Source organism: Aspergillus lucknowensis (assembly GCF_044049455.1).
Source record: "Aspergillus lucknowensis strain CBS 449.75 chromosome Unknown BJX67scaffold_58, whole genome shotgun sequence".
NCBI classification, from domain to species: domain Eukaryota; kingdom Fungi; phylum Ascomycota; class Eurotiomycetes; order Eurotiales; family Aspergillaceae; genus Aspergillus; species Aspergillus lucknowensis.
The window spans coordinates 49,149-73,232 of NW_027263602.1; the positions used below are offsets into that span (position 1 = coordinate 49,149).

General features: G+C 51.3%; 5 protein-coding genes across 5 annotated transcripts; 1 reads left to right on the forward strand and 4 right to left on the reverse strand.

Moving 5' to 3' along the window:
* Window positions 1-3,400: 3,400 nt before the first annotated feature.
* On the reverse strand, window positions 3,401-6,383 carry rcoA (putative transcriptional repressor TupA/RocA). Its single transcript, XM_071026508.1, has 8 exons — window positions 6,028-6,383; window positions 5,811-5,892; window positions 5,426-5,748; window positions 4,829-5,358; window positions 4,292-4,756; window positions 4,096-4,228; window positions 3,966-4,041; window positions 3,401-3,894 (listed from the first exon to the last, which is right to left on the reverse strand). The coding sequence occupies exons 1-8, from the start codon at window positions 6,146-6,148 to the stop codon at window positions 3,870-3,872; spliced, it is 1,755 nt and encodes a 584-aa protein (XP_070881962.1). The 5' UTR covers window positions 6,149-6,383; the 3' UTR covers window positions 3,401-3,869.
* A 385-nt stretch (window positions 6,384-6,768) lies between these two features.
* BJX67DRAFT_271759 (sterol desaturase family protein) lies at window positions 6,769-8,424 on the forward strand. Its single transcript, XM_071026509.1, has 2 exons — window positions 6,769-7,147; window positions 7,227-8,424. The coding sequence occupies exons 1-2, from the start codon at window positions 6,879-6,881 to the stop codon at window positions 8,014-8,016; spliced, it is 1,059 nt and encodes a 352-aa protein (XP_070881963.1). The 5' UTR covers window positions 6,769-6,878; the 3' UTR covers window positions 8,017-8,424.
* Window positions 8,424-12,416, reverse strand: BJX67DRAFT_271986 (NCBP1 family protein). Its single transcript, XM_071026511.1, has 7 exons — window positions 11,665-12,416; window positions 11,491-11,582; window positions 11,326-11,432; window positions 10,988-11,255; window positions 10,040-10,929; window positions 9,793-9,974; window positions 8,424-9,733 (listed from the first exon to the last, which is right to left on the reverse strand). Exons 1-7 carry the CDS (start codon window positions 11,723-11,725, stop codon window positions 8,832-8,834), a joined length of 2,502 nt encoding a protein of 833 aa, XP_070881964.1. The 5' UTR covers window positions 11,726-12,416; the 3' UTR covers window positions 8,424-8,831.
* Window positions 12,417-13,055: 639 nt separating this feature from the next.
* Window positions 13,056-14,647, reverse strand: BJX67DRAFT_374874 (GSK family serine/threonine-protein kinase; the record flags this gene model as incomplete). Its single annotated transcript, XM_071031614.1, has 7 exons — window positions 13,056-13,189; window positions 13,257-13,461; window positions 13,519-13,712; window positions 13,768-14,116; window positions 14,181-14,264; window positions 14,338-14,510; window positions 14,602-14,647. 7 exons carry the CDS (start codon window positions 14,645-14,647, stop codon window positions 13,056-13,058), a joined length of 1,185 nt encoding a protein of 394 aa, XP_070881965.1.
* A 7,302-nt stretch (window positions 14,648-21,949) lies between these two features.
* Window positions 21,950-23,563, reverse strand: tom40 (TOM complex pore protein TOM40). The gene is made up of 3 exons (XM_071026507.1): window positions 22,968-23,563; window positions 22,252-22,899; window positions 21,950-22,189 (listed from the first exon to the last, which is right to left on the reverse strand). Exons 1-3 carry the CDS (start codon window positions 23,277-23,279, stop codon window positions 22,082-22,084), a joined length of 1,068 nt encoding a protein of 355 aa, XP_070881966.1. The 5' UTR covers window positions 23,280-23,563; the 3' UTR covers window positions 21,950-22,081.
* Window positions 23,564-24,084: the final 521 nt, after the last annotated feature.

Sequence of the window (24,084 nt, forward strand, 5' to 3'; positions counted from 1 at the left end):
CCCAGTGACCATTCAAGAATGAAAAAAAAAAAAAGTGAAAAAACCAGAAAAGAACGGGAAAAAGTAAAAAATAATATCTGCAATATTTTCTTTTTCTTTGTCCGCAGCCTCCAAAATGACAGGCGACGGATTCTCGAGGGGACATTATTGCGCCTCCTTGGCCCATGGTTCATTCTGGTCCTCGTGTGCTTCTCGCCGCGTTTCGTCTTTCAAAGTCCACGAGAGGAACATGCCCATCTGACACCTCACCTCCTTGGAGCCCGGTTGGGAACGCGTCACTTCCGACCTGGAATGATTTTTGTCCAGCCTCGCCAAGCCCCTTTCCGTCCTCTCGAGATCGAGGAGCCTGACGCAATCTGCCAAGACGTTGTCCATCGTTGATGTGTGCATGCTGATGCAGACAGAGGGCTGGGCCAGTCAGACTCGTCGTATCGGATCCCAGTGTCCGATCACTCCTCGGCCGTCACCAATTGGGTGGTGTTCTGGGCCAACAATCTCCCTGGCGGTGATTTCCGATGGGAATCAACATCAGGGCTTCTGGGTTTCCGTTCATGAAGCCTGGCCAGATTGGGGACTGACCCGAAATCAATGTGAATAGCAGCAGTTCCCCCCCCCACCCAACTCTCCAGCGCGACATCTGCCCTTTTCTCGGGGCTCGTTGATGGACCACGAAGGCGGGCACTTTCCCTCTCATTGATCGCCCCAGGCCCGGGATTCACCGGAACCCATGAGGAAAAACACCAAAACTCCACCTTGAACAGAGCCACAATCGACCTCCGTCATGCAGCCCGTGTGGCTAAGTTCATCCTTCACCAAGCTTCAATCCATGAGCCACAGTCAGCCGTCTCGGTCACCATTCTTTCTTCTCCCTCGCCCCCAAGGAACGGCCCGGCCCTCAAGCCCTCTCCCAGTGGCTGGAGTTTCCCATCGAACCACCTTGGCTCATAATGTCAGTGACCGGGGTTCAAGGTCCACGAAAGGCGAACTCTTTAAGCGAACTATCGATAAATATGTGGAGCTCCGTAATCATGGTTTGTGACGAGAATTCGGCTGTCTACAGTTCACACCAGCCTCCTCCAGCTCCGCAAATTCGAAGAGCGCGGGTCATCAAGCGGGAAAGCCCTAACTTGACTGGTATCATACTCTGGTTTTGTGCGCATTTTCCTGGCTAAGATGCCGCCGGCTGAAAGGCCTCCTGCACATTCGACAACAGCCGCTCACCCCGGATTCCTGGTGGGTATCCGACATCTATCAAGACTGTGGCCCCGTACTCTGTTCGACTGCCCTCATGAAATACTCCGTCGTAGAAGATACATCCATGTGGTGTTGTCTCAACTGATGTCAGTGCTTGAGGGCCTTGCCTTTCCCCCGGACATATATGGGTTGGACCCTTCGGCCAAGTCCGTGCATGTCGGCTTCTTGGGCACCACTGTCTCCGAGGCCGTGCGTCACGACGTCTGCGCACCGGTGCTGACGTTTGTTTGTGCTGGGAGATCACTCAAGTCAGGCACGGGACCTCATCCGCGGTCGGGTCAACCGGGGAAGAGAACGCTGCGGCAAACACAACGAAGAGATACGTCACAATTGCGTTTTTGAATGAATGCACCTCCTTAGGTACCGGCAAAGACAGGCCATCATTCCCTCGGGTGGCAACGGACTTCATCTAGCCAATGCGGTGTGAGATTTGAATGATGACTGACAACCTTGTGAAGATGATGGGAAACTTAAAGACTATCTGAAGGACGAGGTGCTGGCCAACAGATCTTACTGGACACCCCTGGGCCCCCGAAATGGTTCTTCCTTGCAACGGCCCCATCCTCAGCCATGGGGAACGAACTTCAGTGGTTTCATCTACTTCGTGATCTTGACAATGCAGCCGCCCCATTTCATCACACCGGCCTGACCCATACCCTCCCGAGAAGCGGAGGGAGGGGCGAAGGATCATCACCCGCAAGTCATCTGGGATCTCCACGCGATATCTCCTGCCATCGACAATGGTGACCCAAATCTCGACTTCGACGAGCGCAGCTGCATTACCTACTTTAATGCCCATTATTTTCGCCTGGGCCCAACCCGGTTAGGTTACTGAAGGCGAGTCGTCTATCAGATTGCATTGTCTCGGCATCGAGTTCCGGAGGGGAATCTCGTCAGTTGGTGCATCGCTGCCAATCTCTGTGATATTCCCAAAGGAACGAGCGAGAGCTCCCCACCACCGCCTTTTTATTGGGAGGCACGGGGGCGCGAAGAGCAATGAATCATCGAGAGGTCCGCACCATTGGCCGCGCCTTCTTGGCCAATAATAACATCTCTCGGGTCTTCCTCGATGAAGCAGATACACGGCATGGAAATACGAGACATCACAGCGCCTCTCTTTGGCAAGCCGTATCTTCAGAAACAAGTGTTGGGTTGGCCTACATGTAATCTGACTAGCATCGGCATCGATCGATCTTCAGGTAATGGCCTGATGCAAGTGAGTACGGGAAACGACACGGACGAGCAGCCAGTCTGTCGCTCATTCCATTAGACCGGAAGCGCTCGTGGTACGATCACAAATATTTGCATCAGCTACGTGCAGCTGATTACATACGCCAGCATTCTGCTTTCATGTCCTGAGGCCGGGCCCTTTCCCCTCCTTTCAAGCCTCGGCGGTGCCAAGTTGCTGACCAGGAACCAGAGACAATATTGTGGTAAACTACTGATCTTCTCATCCCGCTCCACCGCGTTAGCCCGTATATTCCCCCGGCCAAAGTTTAGTTCTGATTGCAACAGAACGGGGTAAGACCCTTCAGACCATTTCGTGGCCTGCGCCTTTCGTGGCCTGCGCCTTTCGTCCAGCTTGTGGGCGCCGGAGAGCGAATCTTCCTCCCGAGGAGCGGGGCCCAACTGGCTGATCGAGATTTTGTTACCTTCCACTGGCATGTAGTTGTGCATCCCAAAGAGGGATACCTTTGCCCGGTCTTTTGTTTACATGAGTCTTAATGTGCTCCTTGACTCGGGGGATTTCATGACTTCCATGCCGGCTATAGTCACCTCTTCGATATGTCGAAGCAAAACAGGACCCAAGCGAGAGGTGTGATACCGATGGAAGATTCCCCTGAGGCTTGGTCTCAGGCACGCACGTCTGCACTGGCAACCGCATTGCCGAACTTGCCACTCGCGGTACAACGTGTACAGTCGATGGTCACCGAGTTGCAACAGCAATCCCAAGAGATCTTGGCTCTAGAATGTTGATGAGATTGGCAGATGATGGCCTGGGCGTGACCGATCCTCACGACCGCATCCGCGCTAATGTCGAAACAAGACCGTCCAGGCGAGGGGTGAGTCGAGTTTCACCAAGAAGCAGGCCAAGACGTGCCTGTTGTGCCTTGTGCACTTTAATCCCCTTTTCCTTTCGCATACTTTCGTACTTGTTACATTCCTCGAAGGGCTCTCCTAAGAGCTGAATTTGCGTCACTTGTGTTTTCTCCGGGAAAGCGGTGGAAGCAGCGCCTGAATATTTGAACAGAGAAAACAAAGGAGTCCTGGAGAAACATAGGGGCCTCTCATCTTGATGGGTTGCATTTAGTTCTCAAGATAAATTTATAAAGATAGCAGCTCCAACTAGGAATGGAGAAACAACACTAAAATCCTTCTTACCAAACTGACCGTGGTGTTTTTTTTTTTCTGTGCATTCCCCCCTTCTTTGCCTTCATTTTAGGAAATTTAGATTGCAGACAATACAAGACCATCGGCCGTCTCGTCCAACTCATCCTGGCCTATACTGGTCATGAGAATGTGGAATTGATACGCAAAACAGAAGAGGAAAGAAGAATAAGGAATCACAGTAAATCGAAAACACGTTGACGCCGAAGCTTTCCCTAATTCAATAATCACCGTCCAGTGTAAGCAGAGTATCTGTTCGCACAATGCATGGTCAGCAAAAGAGTCCTGGAGCCGGATATATCGATATAGCAAGGGGGACATACCTCCAGATTCGCGCACGCATGTCACCACTGCCAGTGGCGAAAAGGTTGCCTGTAGGGCTCGGTGCCACAGAAATGACTGTTTGAACCGGTTAATTGACGGAAACGAGAACCATATTATGAATATACGAACCAGAGTTTTTGTGTCCCTGGAGCATCATCTGTGCGTTCCCAGTGATAGGGTCCCAGAACTGGACACCTTTATCCTTAGAACCGCTCATGACCCAGTGGCCATCAGGTGTCAGGCAAACACTGAGCACGAAGTCCTAATTCCGTATAGTTAGCGGTCTGTATGTTCGTGTGTGGGGTGCTGTAAGGCACTATCCTACCTTGTGGCCTTCGAAAGTCCGCACGCACTTGCCACCCTTGCTACCGCCGCCGTAGGCGCGAGGTAGGTTGAGCTCCCAGAGTTTGATGGTCTTGTCAAGACTTCCACTAACAAGGTCCTTTCCGTTCGGTGCAAAAGCGACAGAGTATACGCTGTCCTTATGGCCATCGGGGTTCTCGAGGCGCTCGACAAGGTAGCCCGTGGTGGTGTCCCAGACTCGCACACTCTTATCTAGAGAGCCGGCGGCGACGTAAAGACCATCAGGGGACATGGCCACAGTGGTGACGCGGTCTTCGATGCTGAGGGTATATACAAGTTTGCCTTCCCCAATATCCCAGAGGCGTACAGTCTTGTCCTCACTACCGGAGGCAATGTACCGGCCGTTACCTGCAAAGTCTAGGGAATAGATATCTTGCTCATGGCCGGTGAAGATGTGCTTGATACTTCGGGTACTGATATCCCAAACCTACGATAAAGTGCGTAAATTAGTTTAAACGGGCCGGGAATCAAAACAAGAATAAGTTGATAAAGAGCTTACCCGAATCTGCTTATCCTCAGCGCCAGTTGCCAGAAATTTGCCGTCGGGGCTGAAGCAAACGCTTCGGATATAGGAATCGACGTTCTTGTCCACATTTTCATCCTGCAGCGTCGCGACATTCTGACCAGTGGTCACGTCGAAAATCTGAGCGGAACGGTTGCATCCGGTCGCCAGGTACTTGCCATCGCGGCTGAAGCGCACGCAGCAGACAACGCTGTCGTGAACGAGGTGATGGACGAGTTCGATATCAAGCACTCGTTGCACTTCGGGATTAAATACAGCGTACCAATCAGCGCCTTCTTTCTTCTGCGATGCGGGCAAGTCGTCGAGATTCCAATTCGCAAGCATATTTCCGGGGCGCTCGCGGACAACCGCTTGGCTCGGGGGCGTCGGGCGGGCGAGTTGCGGCGAGACTCGCGAATCTGGATAAGCTAACTGGTGAGCCTGCTGGGGAGTGGCAGGGCCGGGAGGGGCACGAGGGCGTTTTCCAGGTCCGGGAGACGCAGTGGGAGGCGGGGGAGGTCCGTAACCTGGAGTAGATTGTAGCAGGTTGGTCAGACGTCAGATAATCTGTCTCAAAATACAGTCACAACATACCGTTCACAGCAGCGCCAGGCTGATATCCTCCAAAAGAGCTCTGCGGGGGCTGCGGCGCTCCTGGTTGAGCCCCTGGGGCAGGCTGTTGAAGGCTATGCTGGGGAGGCTGCTGATCCTGGGGAGGGGGAGGGGCAAGACCGGGGCCACTACCTCCTTGATTGGCCATAATACCACCAAACAGATTGCTAGGGCCATGTCCCAATGCAGGCGGGGGTGCCTGAGAAGGGCCCGCATGCTGTGCAGGACCGCCAACATGAGTGGAAACTGGTTGGACACCGCGCGACTCAAGCTCGTGTCGCAACATCCGGATTTCGGCTTCATAACTGAAATTCGAACTGGTTAGTTCACTGTCGCTTATAAAGGTGCGCAGTACGGGAAGGCCTACTCTTGTTTCATCTTGATCTGCGCTTGTTCAAGCTGGTAGACTTTTTGCCGGATCATCTCCATTTCCTGAAGCTGTCCAGTCACTGCGAGACAGTGTTAGTTGAGCTCGTCGCAAATGGACCTTCGAATCTCAACGGATAAATAAATCGGGTCCAATCCATGTCTCGATGAATGGTGTGGATCCCGCGAAAGATGGAGGAACAGAAAGGCCCACGTACACTGGTGCTCGAATTCGCCAGTGCTCCTCGACTGGTTCTCAAACTCCTGGCGTAACTGATCCAGCAATTCATTCAGGCGAGAGTTGGGGGCGGGGACCATCCCGCGGTGTGTGTTGTACATGGTGTGCGGTTGTCTTGAGGGTCTGCGCCCGACCAGACGAATGAAGACTTGTTAGGAGCAGGAAGGTGGTCAATGCAGCCGCATTCAGCGCGCCCCTTTGGAGGAGCTTGCGACGACGGGCGAGAGGGGGAAGTGGAGAGAAAATAGGACGCGAAAGCCGGGGATAGATGATAGAAAAATGGGAGGAAGCAATTGGGAGGGGAGACAGCAACAAATGGTGGTAGTGGTGAGGAGATGGGAGAGGTCGGCTTGTGGAGGTCAGTTGGGTTCAAGTTTGGAGAATGCAATCCAAAGGCGGGCGGCTGCGTTCTTGGCCTCTGGCGCCGGAAGCGAGCGGCTGCCGGCGTCTCCTTCCGGGTAAGCGCCGTCGCTCTTGCCACCCACACAAAGTGACCAAGGCCACTGCTCTCCTCCGGAATTCCCCAAGTTGATTGAGGAAGAAAGACCATTGTCCCTTGGTAGTTGTCAGCATGCAGGAGACTGAGTGCAAATGTACATGGTTTATGCATGGCTTACTAATAATGCACCCTCCTCAAAGCATGCGCGGGGACGACGGCTGTGCTTCTTCCGCCTGGTGTGATCCAAAATGCTTTCCCATAGGCCAGCCAATTTTATTTAGTCTCTTTCCCTTACGAAGTTGAAGCTCCTGAAACTTTCTTCTCCTCCCCCTTCTCCTCCTGACCTGGGATGCACCGTGTCTGAGTCTTTGGCCCTTTCCCCATCGCTCGCCATGGATATCGCTCTTGAGATTTGGGATACCTTCATCGGAGACCGTCTCTACTCCGCCCTCATCCCTACCTCGCTCTCTTCGACCGTGTCTGTCCCCGGCTTCCCGACAACGACCAACACCACCTTATCCTTGTTTGGCGCATCCAAGCCATTCGTCTACGAACCTGCCACCCAGCTCATTTATCTTGAACCTTCCAAATATGCCTACCTCAGCGCGTGGCCTCGAAACAATATCTACCGCCAATTCTTGAGTTTCTTTCTGATTGTCTGGTATGCAACCCGCTCTTCCACGATCCCTTGGAGTTTGTACGCACGTATCATCAATCGCTAAGTGCCTGCGCTTCTATAGGATTTTCGGTTTCATTGTCTACTTTATTTCTGCGACGCTCTCGTACATGTTCGTCTGGGACAAGACCACCGTCAAGCATCCGAAGTTTCTCAAAAACCAGATCCCCATGGAAATCGCGCAAACTATGCGGTCAATGCCTGTCATGTCTCTGTTGACGGCACCCTTCCTCGTCGCAGAGGTCAGGGGGTACGCAAAACTCTACGATACCTTCGACCAGGAGCCCTTCTCGTACTATAGTATCCTGCAATTTCCCTTGTTCATCGCCTTTACCGATTTCTTCATCTACTGGATCCATCGCGGCCTGCACCACCCTCTCATCTACAAGACCCTACACAAGCCTCATCACAAGTGGATTATGCCGAGTCCGTTCGCCTCCCACGCCTTCCACCCCTTCGACGGCTGGTCTCAGAGTGTTCCCTACCACGTTTTCCCCTTCATCTTCCCCCTCCAGAAAGTGGCCTACGTCCTGCTCTTTGGTTTCATCAATATCTGGACCGTCATGATTCACGACGGTGAATACGTTGCCAACTCTCCAGTTATTAACGGTGCCGCCTGCCACACGATGCATCACCTCTATTTCAACTACAACTATGGCCAATTTACGACCCTGTGGGATCGCATGGGTGGCAGCTACCGAAAGCCGAACGAGGAACTCTTCCGCCGTGAGACGAAGATGGGCGAGGATGAATGGAAAAGGCAGACCAAGGAGATGGAGGACATCCTCAAAGATGTCGAGGGAGAGGATGACCGCAAATATCTTACTGATGAGGCCGGTAAAAAGAATATGTGAACTCTCTTCTTCTGGCCTGTCACAAAATAAAGCATGGATCGAGGATCAAGTGGGAATTGGAAACAACACAATCCAAACTTCTTGACCCTTCTCCACGACTTGGCTTCCGCGTTTGCGAGTAATCACGAGGTTTACGTATATCATTTCCTATCTTTACCTCGCTTCTGCCGCGTCACTTATTGCGATTCACACTGCCTAATACCATCCTGTACAACACTAATTCCATTATCTCTATTAATCACGCTGCGGAGACGCTTTCTTTTGCGTTTGAAGCGCCCTCGCGCCCATGGTGTTGCTTTTCATTTTCGAAAAATGCCCTGGCTTCTTGAATATCATTTAGACTCATTTACCGTGAAGATGATTGGATGTATATAGTTTCAATAAACCCAAAATTGCGAACTTTGATATATATATAGATAGATAGATAGATAGATAGATAGATAGATCGACAGCTAAGATTAAACGCAACATCTTTGACTCGGTGTCAAGGCTTTGGGTGGATCAGACTTCGTCTTTTCAAGCTGTTGAGATGTGGAGATTCAGGGAGCTGCTCGATCGATATCTCTGAGATAAAAATTTCTAGTTTTGCCTATCTTTTACATCTGACGGATCTACCTGTCAACACCGCTTGTGAATACATGAAATCAACGAGTGGGGCGAAAGATTACATATAGGCAGGAATACAAGGGCTATTCAAGGCAAGTACAGACGCCAATTGGATTGGAACACCAAGCCCTAAAGTTATTGATGAGTGAGAGGCCCGCGATTATCGTGAGGATTGCCTTGCCAATACACAGCAGTAGTTAGCCCTGGCATCACGAGATACTAGCCGTCTCATCCGCGTCCGCATCGGCAACATCCAGATCTCCATCGCCCACGGCAGCAGCCGCGGCGTTCTCCTCAATCGGAACAGGAGGAGGCGTGGGCGCATTCGTCCCAACAGGCGTCGCGTTAGCCATCGCATCGTTGATATAAGCTTCCTCGACGGCGGCCTTACGACGGAAGACACGCAACCAGCGCTTCCCCCACTGGCGAATAATTTCATCCTCGGGGAGGTTCCCACTTCCATCCCCGCGCTCCATGAGTTCGTCGTTGCTACCGCCGGTAATGGAGACGACGGAATTCTCGATGACCTGGAACAGCGCGCGCATGTCATTCTTCTCACGGGTGAGAGTCTCATCTAGCACGCTGAGCTGGGGTTCGTAGAGCCCTGGTTGAGTACGTGCAGCGACAATCTGCCGGAGGCGGTTGGTAACTTTTCCAACAGTGGCGGAGATCATCTCAAAGATGTGTGTCTGTGCGAGTAATGCTCCTCCGCCGAGCTTGTCGATCAGGGCCCATTCAACGACGGACAGGGGGGTGATTATTGTGTAGTTTAACAGCTTATCAATGATGTTGATGCCAATTCCCGGCTGGTCGACCCAGTACTCCATGACAGAGGTGATGACCTGGCGACGAGCGGAAGGGGATTTTGGCCCAATTGCTAAGAGGCGTTCTTTATTTCGCTCAATGCAGGAAAGGACGTGGGAAAGGGATTTCGAGCCCACGTAGCAGATGGAGGTAACGAAAGCATCTGTTGACGGAAGTATAGGGTTTTCGACTCCTAGGTTTGAAGCATGCTCTTCAATTGCGGCGATGAGGGGCTGGATTTCCTCATCGGCCGCCTTTCGGCGAACGAGCTGCATAATCTCCCTGCCTTCAGTTGCATAAGGTGTGGCTAATGTGCGTCACATTAGCCGGTTATTCAAAATTCAGATCACGGCCGTTTCCACTCACAATCCAACATATATTTAAAGTCCGGGTTATCCTTCTCTTTCCCTTCCGAGATGAGATCTTGATAAGGGTCCGGAAGTGTTCCCCTGATACGTTGCGCAAAACTCAGCCGAATCTCCTTGTCGAGCGCGCCGCTGATGAATGCCATCCGTGGATGCACTGCAGGAAGCTCAAGATCTTCGATCCTAAACCAAGATGGTCAGTACTACAGCCCTGACATACGTCGGTCATATAGAATGATGGAACCAACCATTCACTCCATTTCCAGGTGAAGCCGAAGTTGCTCAAGTGATGTGTGAACCAGTCCAAAAACCGATGGCTCAGATCTAGATCGATGGTGTCGAGACTTCGGTACAAGAAGCGAATCGCACGACCAAGACTTGGGGCAATCGCGGCTGGGGCAATCTTGCAGCACTCCGTGAGTACGGAATGGTAGTAAACTAGTTTGTGCTCAGGCGAAGGCAGCTGGAAGAGTTGTGAGAAAACAGCATCCACGGCCACATCCTCAGGTTTCCATGTCGAGCGATCACCAGGTACATCACGTAGCCTATCAAACGGAGTGGCACGCTTCACAAATATGTTGGGTGTGAAATAGCAATCGACATCAATCAAGAATTTGGCCGTCGCAATACGATTAAAATCCATAATGTTCAGTGTGTCAACCAGCGCATCCCTTAACAGAGAAGAAGTAATGTCTGATGTGGGAGGCACAGTCTCGATATCCTGGTCTCCGTAGACCGACAGGTAAACCTCTGGGAATATAGCCCGCGATCCGTTTCGTACGGGACTTGGTATCGTGATCCGAGGGAACGTGTGTTTTGGCCCGTCTTGAAGACGTTTCGGCTCGTCGCCATCTCTTACGGTATTCCAAGGCCGGGGGAGACACGCCAATCCCCAACCCCGAGTCGACTCTCCCTGTAGTTGGCTTTGAAGCAGGCTAATAACGCTAGCGACTGAAGATGATCTATCAGTGTCCGGCCCGAAGGGATTTACCAGATCAACAAGCGCATGCGGCGTAGATGCGATGATGTCGGTCTTCTCCAAGAGGCTGAGTGCCTGGCTCTCAAAACCCGTCGCTGGAGAGGCCATAACGTATGGAATGGTGTAGAGGATTATTTTCACGAGTTCTAGACCAATTAACTACCAGGAAAGATACCGTGTCAGCGGGTTCGCATTCCAGAAAGCTAGGGCCACTTACGTCCTCGGACGACGCTGTTTGAAGATCTACAGCTCGGGAAAACAGCTCCTCCAAAATCGCAAAGATGCCATCTCCTTCAAATATACACTGCAGGCAACCCAGGAACCGGAGGAGAAGTTTGACTTCGCGCCAAGCACCAGTATTGACATTGCTCTGAAGACGCTCCGCGGTACGCCCCAAGACGTCGGTCACAAGCTCGGATTTTATTGTGTTGGCCACGAGAATAGTTGTCGCAATGAAAGGGATTTTCATCGGTTGTTCTAGAACACTGTAGGAAATGGCCATCAGTCCGTGAACCAGCGAAACTACAGTTTAGTGAAAGGCATTAATCAACGCACAGGTCGAGGGAAATCTCAATGAAGCTATCTCTTAACTCCTCGTCCTCATAGTTCTCGGCGACGCTCTTCGCAACATTCAGGGCATCATCCTCTGGCCTTCTAGCTGCCTAGGTATGAATATTAGCAAGTGAAGCTCTTAGAGCGCAAATCAATTCACAAGCATACCGATTCCGCAATCGTGAGAAGCTGCCGGCGAACCTTGACAACCAAAGGTTCTTCATATCTGCGCCGCTGACGCCGGTCGTAATCATCGTCATCTGCCCGTTACCAAAAGTCGGTTAGTAATCGGTTTAAGGAGTCTAATGTCGAAAAGAATTGCCTTCGTAGCCTCAATCTTACCTCTGTAGCGGCGTTTGCGCCCACCCCTAGGGCCGTGGTTTCGGCGTTCGTAATCAGCCATGGGCGGCGCGTTCCTGAAGACTGTGTGCCCGGTAACAGCTTCTGCGGAATAGACAAAACACGATTATCTGCTAATTTGGGACACACGCCCTGACAGCAAAGGCACTTTGTCCGACTCTGAACGCAGGCCGTGTTGGTCAAGCTGCAAAAACACTGGGTGTAGCTCGGGAGCGGTGATTATCCGTGCCGCGGATTATCTAACCAGCCTCGGAGGACCAAAGTCTTCGAGGCTGCCCGAACCTCCTTATTATTGGTGTTAAGCTTCAAATTCTTGAATATGCGGGGAGCCAGAATGAACGCCATTCAAGAAAGACGAAAACATTCTGGCTGTGTTTGACGTAAGAGCCATTGTGAGGCCCACCCGTTGGATCACATGAGTGCCGGCCACAACCCTCCTGGAAGGTAATGGGAAGAAGAGGCAGCCCACAGGAGAAGGAAGGAATGTCTTTCAGGCGTATCCGTGGGTGGAAAGTAGCTCCTCTTTGAAGAGGCTAGCAAATTAGCGATGATCGAGACCGTCTACACACCGGGCGAAAGCCATCCAGGGATTAAACCGTCCACGGACGGAGGGCTGAAATTTGAAAAACGATAGGCATTGAGGAAACAACGGAAGCGACAGGAGCATGCGCAACGGATATGCTGTGGGAAATAGAGGAAACAGAAGAAAAGGGAACTTCTAAAGCTGTAAGTCGGGGGGCGACACCTCCAACACCTATATTCAAAGCACAGTCACGTACACATATGGTGTGCGTCCAAGCAAGAAAAAAAGGAACATCATCACGATATCAAACCCGTTTGAAGGATATTCATCTCTTCTCTGTCTTTCCACGAAATCCGCGGCAATCTGTACCCATGACCCTTCAAGTCGAGGAGGGAAGCTATGCAGACTTATATCCCCGAAGGCAGACTCACGCAGAAAGGGTATCACTTTTTCCCTCCCAAGAGCTGTCTCAGACACCTCAGTAACTCCAGGCTATGACATAGCACCATTCTTACCACTCCTTTCTTGTGAACCTGCGAGAGTCCACTGTGCCATATAAGAAATTTTCCGTCGTCAAACGTTCATCATGCCTCCTCACAAATCATCTTTTTTTTTTCTCTTTTTTCGAATGCTTGCATTTTGTCTTTCCTCGAACCCGATACACAGAAGCCAGCTCCCGGATGCCTCGCCAATGGATTAGGTCTACAGATGTAAATAAACCTCTGCTAGTTCAAAAACCACCAGATGCATGGAAATGAAGGTGCACGGCATGGCATCAAATGTTCGCGCATATGTGCAGGTATTAATGCACGGTGAAAGGCTTGTATGTTGCTCGCACCGTACCACTAACTCAGTCAAGGTGTGCCATCATCTCCTCTTTCGTGAGGGGCTCGAAGTCGTCGATGTATAACCCGCGCGCCTCGAGCGCGGGTCGCGCATGTGGAGGGACCAGCCGGTTGTTCATCGCAGGTGCAATAGAAAGTTCTAGGATCCGCCGGTTAGATTGCAATCTTGGTTTCAGAATCACTCCCGAGCAAGGGTTTGTACGCACCATGTCTAGAGAAGTCGAAAAGATTTGGAAGATCCCGGACCGCTCCGTTGGGGTGCCGCGAATCCGGTAATCGGGTGTTTGGATCCCTGAGTTCGTCAAAGAACGGATGGCACAAGGCTTCGATAGCAGAGAGCCGCTGGGTGGGTGTATATTCCAGCAGCGCGGAGATCAAATCGATGGCCTCGTGCGGCGCTCGTCGGAAAACCTAAAGGGCCACGTCAGGCTCGGGTCCTCCCGAGATAAAGAGTCATGAAGACTGTACCTTATTGAAGGGATGTGGCTTGATCTGCGGGAATTTATGTTCCATATAGTTTGGGTTCATCGTACGAATTTGCTCCCGCGTAGGAGTACCGAGGACCTTGATGATTTCAACCAGTTGATCTATTCCAGACTCTCCGGGGAAGAGTGGTTGCCCAAGCATTAATTCCGCCATCACACAGCCAGTAGACCATACGTCTAGAAATAGGTTAGCGTGCCGGAATATACCCAAAAAGGATCCGGAGGAGGGTACCGATTTTGGTCGTATAATTCGTAGCACCAAAAATCAACTCCGGGGCGCGATAGTAACGAGAGCATATGTACGATACGTTTGGCTCATTTTCCACCAAGATCTTGGCAGAGCCGAAATCGCACAATTTCAGGACACCAGTGGCGGGGTCGAGAAGTAGGTTCTGTGGTTTGATGTCGCGGTGGCAGATGCCTTGAGCATGAATGTATGCCAGGGAACGGAAGAGCTGGTAAATGTAAAGCTTTACTTCCAACATCGGCATGGTTGTCTTCAACTTGTTGAAATACCGCGATGCCCGATATACTGTTTCCGGCACATATTCCAGGACGAGATTCAAGTACACTTCGTCTTTCTGTTGGTGTATTGCGATGTGGTCAGCCAAAGAGTGCGACATGTGAACGGTCACAAAAACATACCCTTTCGCCGTTCGAGTAGTAGAAGGCCTTCAGTTCTACAATGTTGGGGTGGCGCACAATCCTCATGATCTGTAACTCACGATTCTAGTAGAGGGTTAGCGCATATAAGGAACTGACCCAGCAGCCATTACCGTCTGGAGCAACAACAGAAACATACCTTGAACCGCTTATCCTGGAGAACCCGTTTGATAGCAGCATCTTCGCCGCTGGGCATCATTTTCGTTTGAAAAACAACCCCAAACGACCCATTGCCGACAATCTTACATTGCGAATATTGTATCTCTTTCGTCTCTCCTGTTAGTCCATCTTGGACCTTCTCCCGGACGACTTCTGCACAACCAAAGAAAAATCAAGAGTTAGCGATCGGCATTTATGACCGGGATTATGGAAATTGCAACGCGGGGGACGATTGGTCCCTTACCACCCATGCGCAAGTTGGAAAATACCCCAGACCGATTCTGTGACATCACGGTGTGTCTTGGGGAGGAGACAACGTGGAGATCTGAGGAGAAGTGCTATCGGGAATATGGAGGGCTGGACTTTAATAGCGGATGGCGGGAAAGGACGTAAAAGTAGGGTGTGAGGTCCGTTTTGGGCAGACTGTGGCGGGTGGAGCACGAGTTGGGAGGGGTGCGTTGGATGGGTGAGGAAGATGAGTGGAGGTGCGCGTGAGACGAGAAAGGTGAAGAGCACTGAGACTTGTGGACAAGCGAACCGCAGAAGGCTCAGACCAAGGACCAATGGGCTTTGACGGGGTGCCAAGAGTGCAGATGCAAGGCCAGGGAGTGCTCCTAACGGGTAGGGAGACGAGGTTCGGTCGTTGGAGAGAGGCTTTCTCCTTCCGGGGAGGGACCGAGTAATAAAGGAGGAGGGGAAGGAGGCGGGGGAGAACGGAAGCAGGAAGGGAATGAAAAAAGGGAAAGGAAGAGAAATAGCTTGTGAGCGAAAAGGGAGAAGAAGATCAGGGAAGATGCGAAGAAGAGTGGATTTACGGGTCAGGTATTATTTAAAAAGAGGATGAAGGGTCGGGAAGAGAGGGATAGGAGTTGAGCAGGTGACGTTGATGGAGCGACGAAGCCCAAACACGCGAGGGCTGCAGGAACGCGGGAATAAAGCACCGGGACGAGAGCCAGGAGGAGGGTATTGTTATCCAAGTGCCACCTTCCAGACAAAGTTTGATTTCCAACAAGCTGGAGAATCGACGAAAAGGAATCCCAACTGGAAAAAGCAAGAAGATCGCTCTCGACAAGGGGATTAAAATGGGAAAAGCAAAGCGGGAAGGCCAGTCCGAATCTCTGGGAAAGTTGGGAACGTTTGGGGAGGGGCGGAAGTGGTCCTGGTGAATTTTGCGAGTGAAGGCTGAAGGAGGAGTCAAGCAGTTGATGAGCACGGAGCTGTGGCAGTGTATGGAGAGGCAAAAAAGGATGTGTGGATGATGATGGCTCGGATTCTTCTCATTATTATCGCATCGCCTGGATTGAAGGATTTCTGTTTCTGGCCGCCGGCATGAGGAGACCAAATTTTACACAGTAGCGTTGGTTCAAGATAATAAAGAACATGCGCGACTCAGGGTCGGTACTCCTCGTCAAGGTATCAGCTCGCCCAAGCACAGGAGGCCTGTCATTTGAGAGAGGGTCATGATCAGGTCAGTACCGAGATCGAGAACTTGCTCTTATTCACTTGCTATTTGCATATCGTGTTTTATTCCGCAACCTTCGAGTCCAAGGACGATTCGATGGTCTGAACTGAGCGCACCGGCAGTCGTGATACTCGCTGCGATCGAAGTTAAAAAAGAGGGGTCCGAGTATGGTTGGCTCAAGAAGTACTGTAAAAATAATTACCGTACGATACCGAGGTAGTATGACGCTATGCCCAGCACCAGAGCCCTGGAGAGAACTTGCCCTTGCCGAAAGCAAGGTTACTGCTATGACAACCCATGGATACAGCAGGTTGTTGGAGATCCGCCAAAATCCAGCACGAATTAACGCATTTATCCATCTCAATCTCACGGTTAACAGCACTCTTGAGCTCAGAAAAGAGCAAAAGAAGGGCTCTCTGTCTGCCACATTGTCCAACCCTGGGCCTCCCATCTCTCGAGGAGCTTGTCTGGAGGTCGATCACTCAATGACGGGAGCGGCTGATGTGGAACCACTGAGATTGGGCGTCGACACAAGGTGGGTAACCAATTGCTGCGGTGGGGGAATGCCCCATTGAACAGGTGACCAAAGGCTCCGGGGTTGGGAGCTGGGACGATGGTCCGGAATTCGGATAATGCCCTCTGCGGAGAGATCCAGACCGTTGTGACGGAGAGAAAACGAATGACTTGGCAAATTACGATAGAAATTCGACCAATCCTGGGAGAAGCTGTTGCTGAGGGAGTCGAGAATGCCAATTGTTGGCTGGAGCAAGAGGAACGATCCGGCAAGAGCTTGGACCAGGAGAAGCTTCACCAGCCGGGCATCGATGATTTGTGGGCACAGGAGCTCCAAAAACACTGACAGAGAATTGGGATGTTGCTCAATTGCTTGAACTCGCATTGTCTTTTCACAGAAAGTTGTTCGAGGACCAATTTGGAGCTCTGTCATACCGACCAAAGAATAGTGACAGAGTGAACCCATGGAACTCTCGCCTCCCCAAATGAATCCAACCAACTCCCGAAAAAGCAGCAGCCGCTGCAATGGTGAAAGAGAAAACAAAAGCCTCCTGTCACAGCCCTTTGACGCAGTGGAGAATATTACACGCCTGCTGAGCTGAGCGTCCTGGTGACAGAGCGAAGCGCCATGTGTCTGGTCCAAGGGTGTCAAGTGACCCGGCCAGGTTTCGCTTAGATCAATCTTATTGGCCGTTTCTGTCGCCCCCTCTGTACGCGACAGGTGTAATTACACAACCGAACAGTACGCAGGATACCTCCAGTCACCAGCACATCCTCGCCGAAGATCTTGGCTAGGACACCCACAAAATGAAAGAGGCTCCCGGGTTTGACCCAAGGCATTTCCTCCCTACGGACTAGTATCAATAGAGGGAACTCTCCCCTGAGCGTCAATAAGCTACTAACTGCGGAAGTAAAGCCAATCCCGACGAGATCCAGCGCAGGGACGAGGAAGTGGCGGGAGCAAGGTATCTTGACCTAAGCGGCGGCAAACTAACTTAGTCCTTGGACTAGCACAGGTGAGGAACGCTTTGACATTGTCTTCGTCAATCAGAGATATGACGAGCATCCCATGATGATCTCAGGCCCGGCAGGTTCTGGTGCTGGCTTGGAAAACCACAATCCCGATAGCAGCCGCCCTGGTTACTTCAGAGTTTGTCGTAGGAGACAATCGATTCATTAGATATTATTATATTTGATTATTCTTGTGGAGTGTTGACGTCTTGTCCAGCTGTCGATGCGCCTCGAAGATCGACGATCGAAGGGAAGTGCCACTGTACGGTCCATTCGACCAGATCAACACCATACTCCCCGAGAGTGCGCAGATGCATAGAAACTCATCCAAGGTACATTATTTCTCTACAAAGAGGAGAGAAATGTTGGGAAACCGCCGGGCTTCCGCAGAAGAGAAGCACCTAAAATCACGAGTGTTGCTTCAGTCGGAGGAATGGAGTTCGAGTCATGTTGCGAACGCTCGGAAAATAACACTGGCTCGCAAAAGGAGACACCGGTCAGCAAAGGAACAGGGCCCTGAGAAATCTTCGGATTCCAGGTGACTGCACAATCGGCGTCATGAGCAGCTGCTCAGGAGCAAGATGAGTGACCAGGCCAGGTCAATTTCTCGTTGGAGTGGTCCGGTCCTCCTTGGCCTGAATCACGCAGCCGCTGATCATCTGAAGCCGAACCGCGCCCAGCCTCCCAAACCCACTGGCAGCTGCCATTGAAATATCATTTGGCATGCAAGTGGTCAGAGTTTGTTAGTGCATTTTTTGGACAGCTTGAACATCCCTGTCGCATGGTCCCTTTCCCTTCGACGTGCGTCTCGCTCGAACATGCTGTTCGACGAGACGGACGAGGACAGGTGTTCCTCGCACATGAGGAGGCACGTTAGTATGCTTGTCCGATGCAGCTTCCTGACCTGTCAGCCGCGCATTCGTCAACTTTACCTTGCGTCCTCTTCTGGAACGTGAATTTCAGAAAACGGCTCGCGTTTTGAGCATCCGGCCTTTTTCTCCCGGGCCGAGCTCCCAAACTATTGGCGATATCACCATCTAACCTTTCAGGGATCCGGCCAGTCATTTTCGATGTTCACAGGGGAAATTATTTCCTCTGTGGTGTGATTTGGAAATTGATTCCCCGTTGAACAAACAGCCCAAGCCCAAGAGAAGCAATAACGGGAAGAAATTTGAAACTTGTCTGGGCCCCGAGAATGCAGCCTGAAGATGGTCTCGAGAATTGAAGGACTGGACAAGGTCAGAGATGAAACATTTGGCGCAGCAATTAATACCTCATCGATAACCTCAACCTCCATACGATTGGCCGTTCTTTGACGGAGTACCGGAGAAATTGACATCATCTCTGCATCTTGGAAATCAGCTGCAGCAAGAACGGCCGTCTCAGGGCGCCCAGTAATGAGTCGCACAAAGTCCTTGGGAAATACCAGGTCTTGGGGACGGCCGCATCGAGCCAAGAGCCAGGCTTCCTGAGATAAGGCTGGGAGCCCACACAAAGTTTCAATCTTATCGGACTCGGCGTTGGCTGGGAAGTTCGTACTTTTTTTTTTTTCGTCCCCCGGATCTCAACGGCTATAATTTCGGACATGCCATTGCTGGTTTGAAGGCAGCCTCCCTCTCTGTAACACAACACGGAGAAGTTGCATGAATCGAACTCTGTTTATCTATATGTGTGTACCTTTTATGCATGTCTAACGACATACCAGCCCCAGTACATTCTTAATACTCTGGGTCGACGTACCCAATGATACACCCAAGCTACATCCACATAAATGCCGGGCTGCTGGCACCGGTCGAGGGTAAAATCCACATGAAGTACAAGTACCATACCTCGTAGCAGTGTGACAGGACCTTTGTTTTTCAAGTTCCATTATAGCACTCCTCTTATTACCCCACTTCAACTGAATGCCTCCGGCCCTTTTGGGAGGGTGTGATCTAAACCCGAAGCCAGCATAAGTTACCAGAGCGGATAGATCAAGCGTTAGATGGGAATAGGGACCGTGGATGAAAACCGCCAAACCATCGATGCCGATGTTGGAGAAGGATACATACGCAGTCCGGATAGAGTCTGGTCTGCGTCCACGGGGATACCGATCATAATCTTTTCTAAACCGTCAGCATGATGGAAAATGACTTCTTCAAACAATGCCGAGATGTCCTGTCGCCCTCCCAGGAGATTGATGCGTCATTTAAAAGAATATCCAGTGCCCGGGACGTCTACATTTATTGTGGTGGTTTAGGTCTAGCGAGGCTGAGCGGACGGAGGCATACTCTCTTTGCTTTGTGAGGCCGCTTATAATTGTATATTATATATACGTCTCTGAATCATGGCACTCGTCACCTGGGGTCTGAATAGTTTCTGCTCTTTGCTGAGTTGCAAAACTGCACGTTAGGGTCCGCGAGGAAAGGTATCGGATGGGGGTGAAGTCGGAATGAAGCAAGATCCACTCCAATCTGTCTGGAGCCTTAGTATTCCCCTGCCTATGAGATATTGAGGCCCATAGATGCTGTCGAACATGTGGATCCGCTCGTGGGACTGTAAATGATGATTGACAGGAACGGACCAAGGATACATAACCTAGGTATTTGGACAAGCAGGAATGGAAAGTTCGAACAGATAATTTTTTGCACCTGCTGTCCTTCTCCGAAGCTTCCAGTTCGCTGAAGAGCGACCCAACCTGCTCCATCGCTGCTGGCGAAGACACTTCATTTTTCAGATTGTTTCGCCACCCATGCGGTCAGAATCTCGCTGCATATCGCAATAAACCCTGACTGGCTGGGCACGAGGGCTGCTGGCTCCCAATGAATCTGTGGGTCTGAAGAGGCAGGCATCGAGAAACCTAATTTTGGAATTGAAAGACGGACTGCTATATGGTAGCCTGAAACCCGCCCGCTCAAGGTAAGTTGTCACGGGTTGCTCACGCAGGTTTTGCCCAGCAAGTAAAGAATATTGTGTTAACTGAAGTTGTGCAGGATCTCTTGTATCCGGTAAATAATCCAAGGCTCGACGGGGCAGCTCAAACTCAAAGTTACTCGAAGTCGCCCTCAAGTAGTGCTACAGATGAATGATCGTGATACACTCTTATCTGTTATCAATCGCTCCTGAGGCTTAGTTAGTACCACGTCTGCCAGCAGCCGTTTCCCTGTCCGTGGGAAACCGTCGGACAAGACACAGAGCTTCGAGACATGCGCCACGATCGGTAGTAGATTCCATGAGCGAGGGGAGTTCCCTGGCGTCTGAGATCGCGAGGGGAGAAGATTGGTGCCACTCTGCGCGGTCAGCACCCGACTTCTGAGGCCGCACTCTGCAGTCGTGTAGCACAGATGTGTTTTGCCGCCTGCGCTGTTGGCATGTTCGTCTTTGGCATGTGTTGATCAGAGTCGAGCCAACCTGTTCTTGCTCCTCGGATAAATTACGTCTCTCATCGGGCTCGAAGATTGACAACCAAGGCTGTTGCTTGAATGAATTGCTGCAGAATTTCCCTCCGCGGTCATCTTTCGCCAGCGACAGATGTCAACAAAAGAAAAGGGAGGATCGTTTGGCGAAGCTGCTCAGTCGCATGACGTCATGGTGGATCAACGAGCGAGTCAAAGTTGACGGATGGGTCCGTCCCCCTGCTAGAGAGGGTCACATTTTGACCATTGGAAGAGAAGGCTTCGGCTCATCGCTTTCGCTCCCAAAAGTCGCCACTGTAAATTCCAAGGGCACACTCAGTCTCTGCATCTCCGGGCTCGCGCCCTGCTGGTGATCGTACTCTGGAGTCAAGCGGGGACAAATTTCATGCATGCACATCGTTACGCCCGTGTCTCGAATGGAACTCGCGACTCTGCCCCGGAGAAGTATCATCTGATTGTACGACGATGGCACCGTCGCTCTGGAGTGCACTGGAAGTCCAGTCAACAATCGTCCTAACTTTGGGGCATCAGCTCATCTATCGACCTGAAAGCTTTTACTGAGCGCACTGGAGCTCTGGATCCCAGGGCCTTTGATACTACATACCGTACTTGGTTAGGAGCCCTATGGCCAAGCGATCTGAGTGGGGTGCGAAAGAAGCGGACCAGAACAAAGGCCTGGGGATTTAGGGCCTGCGGGCGAACAATGAAGACTTGAGGACTGTGTGTAGATATTTGCGACCTCTGAGGGCCACGAAGCCCTTCGCCAACTGTTTCCGAGCATAGAGGTATCTATGAACACAACCCCTGGTCATTGCTTGCCGTATTGGGGCGGCAGATTGGCAGACCCTCCGTGGTGTCCTACCCGGTAGCTCGGAGAATAATAAACCATGGCCCGTAAGAGTGAGCGAAAAGATAATGCTTAAAGGTATACCGGCTAACGAGTAAATAGATCAACATGTGTTTTACATTCCATCTATGATGCGTAAATAAGTGAAAAGTTTTCAGCAGTGCTCCCATAAGTCCCTGGTCGAGCCCCATGGGCCAACCAAATGCCATCCGAACGGAGAGGAACAAGAACATAAACACGGGCCGCCGGTCATAGGTAAAGCCATAAACAATAACATGAGAAGAATAAAAAGACAATGGTTCTATACAAAATTGGTACCGTGGCGCCAAACGACTGTCCCCATTGACCAACAACCCGTATTTGAAGCGGACGAACAGACGGAATACACCATCTTCCAAAGATGCACACAGAGGGAGGAATAGCTACTAAAACAGACGGTGAAGAGGTATGGGGGTTAGGTTAGAGTAAAAATTCTAGCCCTCAGTCTTGGAGTCGATTAGAATGGAGGAGTAACCATTCCCTGCGTGTCCGCCTTTTCTGACGCCTCCATAACTTCCTCGCCAGCGATCTCGAGGGAGACAGCAAGACCAAGTTTAGCGGATTGCTATGATGAAAAGTTGATTAGCCTTCAATTGTTCTACCTACGTCAAAGGGGTTTCTACGTACCTTGGCCTGATCAATCTCGCCCGCAAATGTAAGAGCAATGGGCATTGCTATCCGCTTCTCGAGGAGACAGCTGACCTTGCCCGCACTGTCGACCTGCGCTCGGAACGTCGAAGCCCTGAAGTCGTACTTGGCGCCAATAGCAGTCGTACCATCTTTGCTGGGGCCGCCCATCATCAAGGCAGCCGCACTGGGAGCGAATTGGAGATTCATGTCGACGCCAGCCTCAACCCGTTCAGAGATCTTCTTCCAGTACGAGGCTGTGAAGACACCCTGAGCCTGCAGCTGAGCACTCGCGATCCAATCATCACTCTTGTACCGAGCAGAGTATGAGAGAGCTGACTCGGGACGGGTGTTCAGGCCTTGTCGCTGCCAGATAGCTTCGAATCCGAGAGCCAATTTGGGGGTAACGGACTGAAGGTAGCTACCAACAAAGATGCCGGTCAGGCCGCCGTCTAGATAAGACGGGTTGAAAGCCTTGAGGGACAACGAAAAGTCATCGCCAGTGTAGTCGTTGTCTAGCTGAATGAGACCTTGCTCGGCTCCAGACATAACCTGAACGTTGGTCTTGGTGACCAACTTGGGGTTCCACCGATAGTTGTAGAGAGCGGCGAGGCCACCGTCGCTTCCGAAGTTACCTTGCATGAAGACCTATCCACAGAGTTTATCATTTAGTATCAGTCATGGGGCAAAGGAAGACCACGGAAATGGGGGCCTACCTTTGGGGTGCCGTACATGGCGGAGAACGCGTAGGGAGCCATATTCCCTGAACCACCCATGGAGAACGCATGCGACACACGAAACAGGGGAGACATGCTGAACATTTTTGTCAAATCCGCACGGAGGCCGGAGAACATAAAGTTAGACAGCAAAACATCCTTTTGCACCTCCCTGGCGACATTCTCCACAGTTCCTGGGTTGGGCAGGCCGAGCGCCGCCCTGCGCTCCGAGAACGAGGTGTATGTATCTTTTAGGGCAGTGACGACGGAATTGTCCGTGAGGAAAGCAGGTGGTGCTAAATATTCTGCCATTGTGACTACTATGGAGGAAGATATAGGCTGCGCAATGCCAAAACAGGGAGACCAACGTTTGGGGTTCGGTGGTCGTTGAACGCGGCCGGTGTTGGTGGAAGACAGGGAAAGAAAGAATTTCTGGTCAGCTCGTTGGCGGGCTCTGCGGATGGGGAACCGGGCTGAACGACTTCAGGAGTAGAGGTGGAGTCTGACGGTCTCGGATAGGGAAGGGAAGATGGCAAAAAAAAAGAAACACCAAAGCAGACGGACAATGGCTGGCGATGCAAGTCCTGGACAGCTTCTGGTCAGCTTTGGAAAAAAGTCACCTGTGCTTGGGCTGCGCTTTTGGTCCCTCTGGGCCGCCGCCGCCGCCGCTTGCTTCGGGGTTTATCGGGACGGGATCTTCATTTTGGTCGATGTGATCAAAGACAGCCCAGACAAGCAGAGACATAGAGGCATCATTTACCATGCCGTTAAATCTCCGTTTTTCCTGGGTACTTTTGTCCTAGTCTTCTCTTGCAATCATTCTCAGTTGGCTTGATTCTTGGCCGCTCCTGCTCCTTGAGGAACTCTCGCGAGTGCCTGGCTGGAACAGTCACTCGTGCATCCCAATTCAGGTGTCACCGGTATACAGCACTGGAGCCCGAGCTCCTGCCTGGTTATCTGCGCTGTGGTTTGGTCCAACAGCGTGTCTGGTTTTTCTTTTTTGACGACTCGCGAACCTGCTCAGCACCTCAGAATCCTATTTCACGCTTTTATTTCTACGCAAATATACCTCTCAACGACTTATTACTACAACTTAGAATCGTCCCTTCTTACCGCA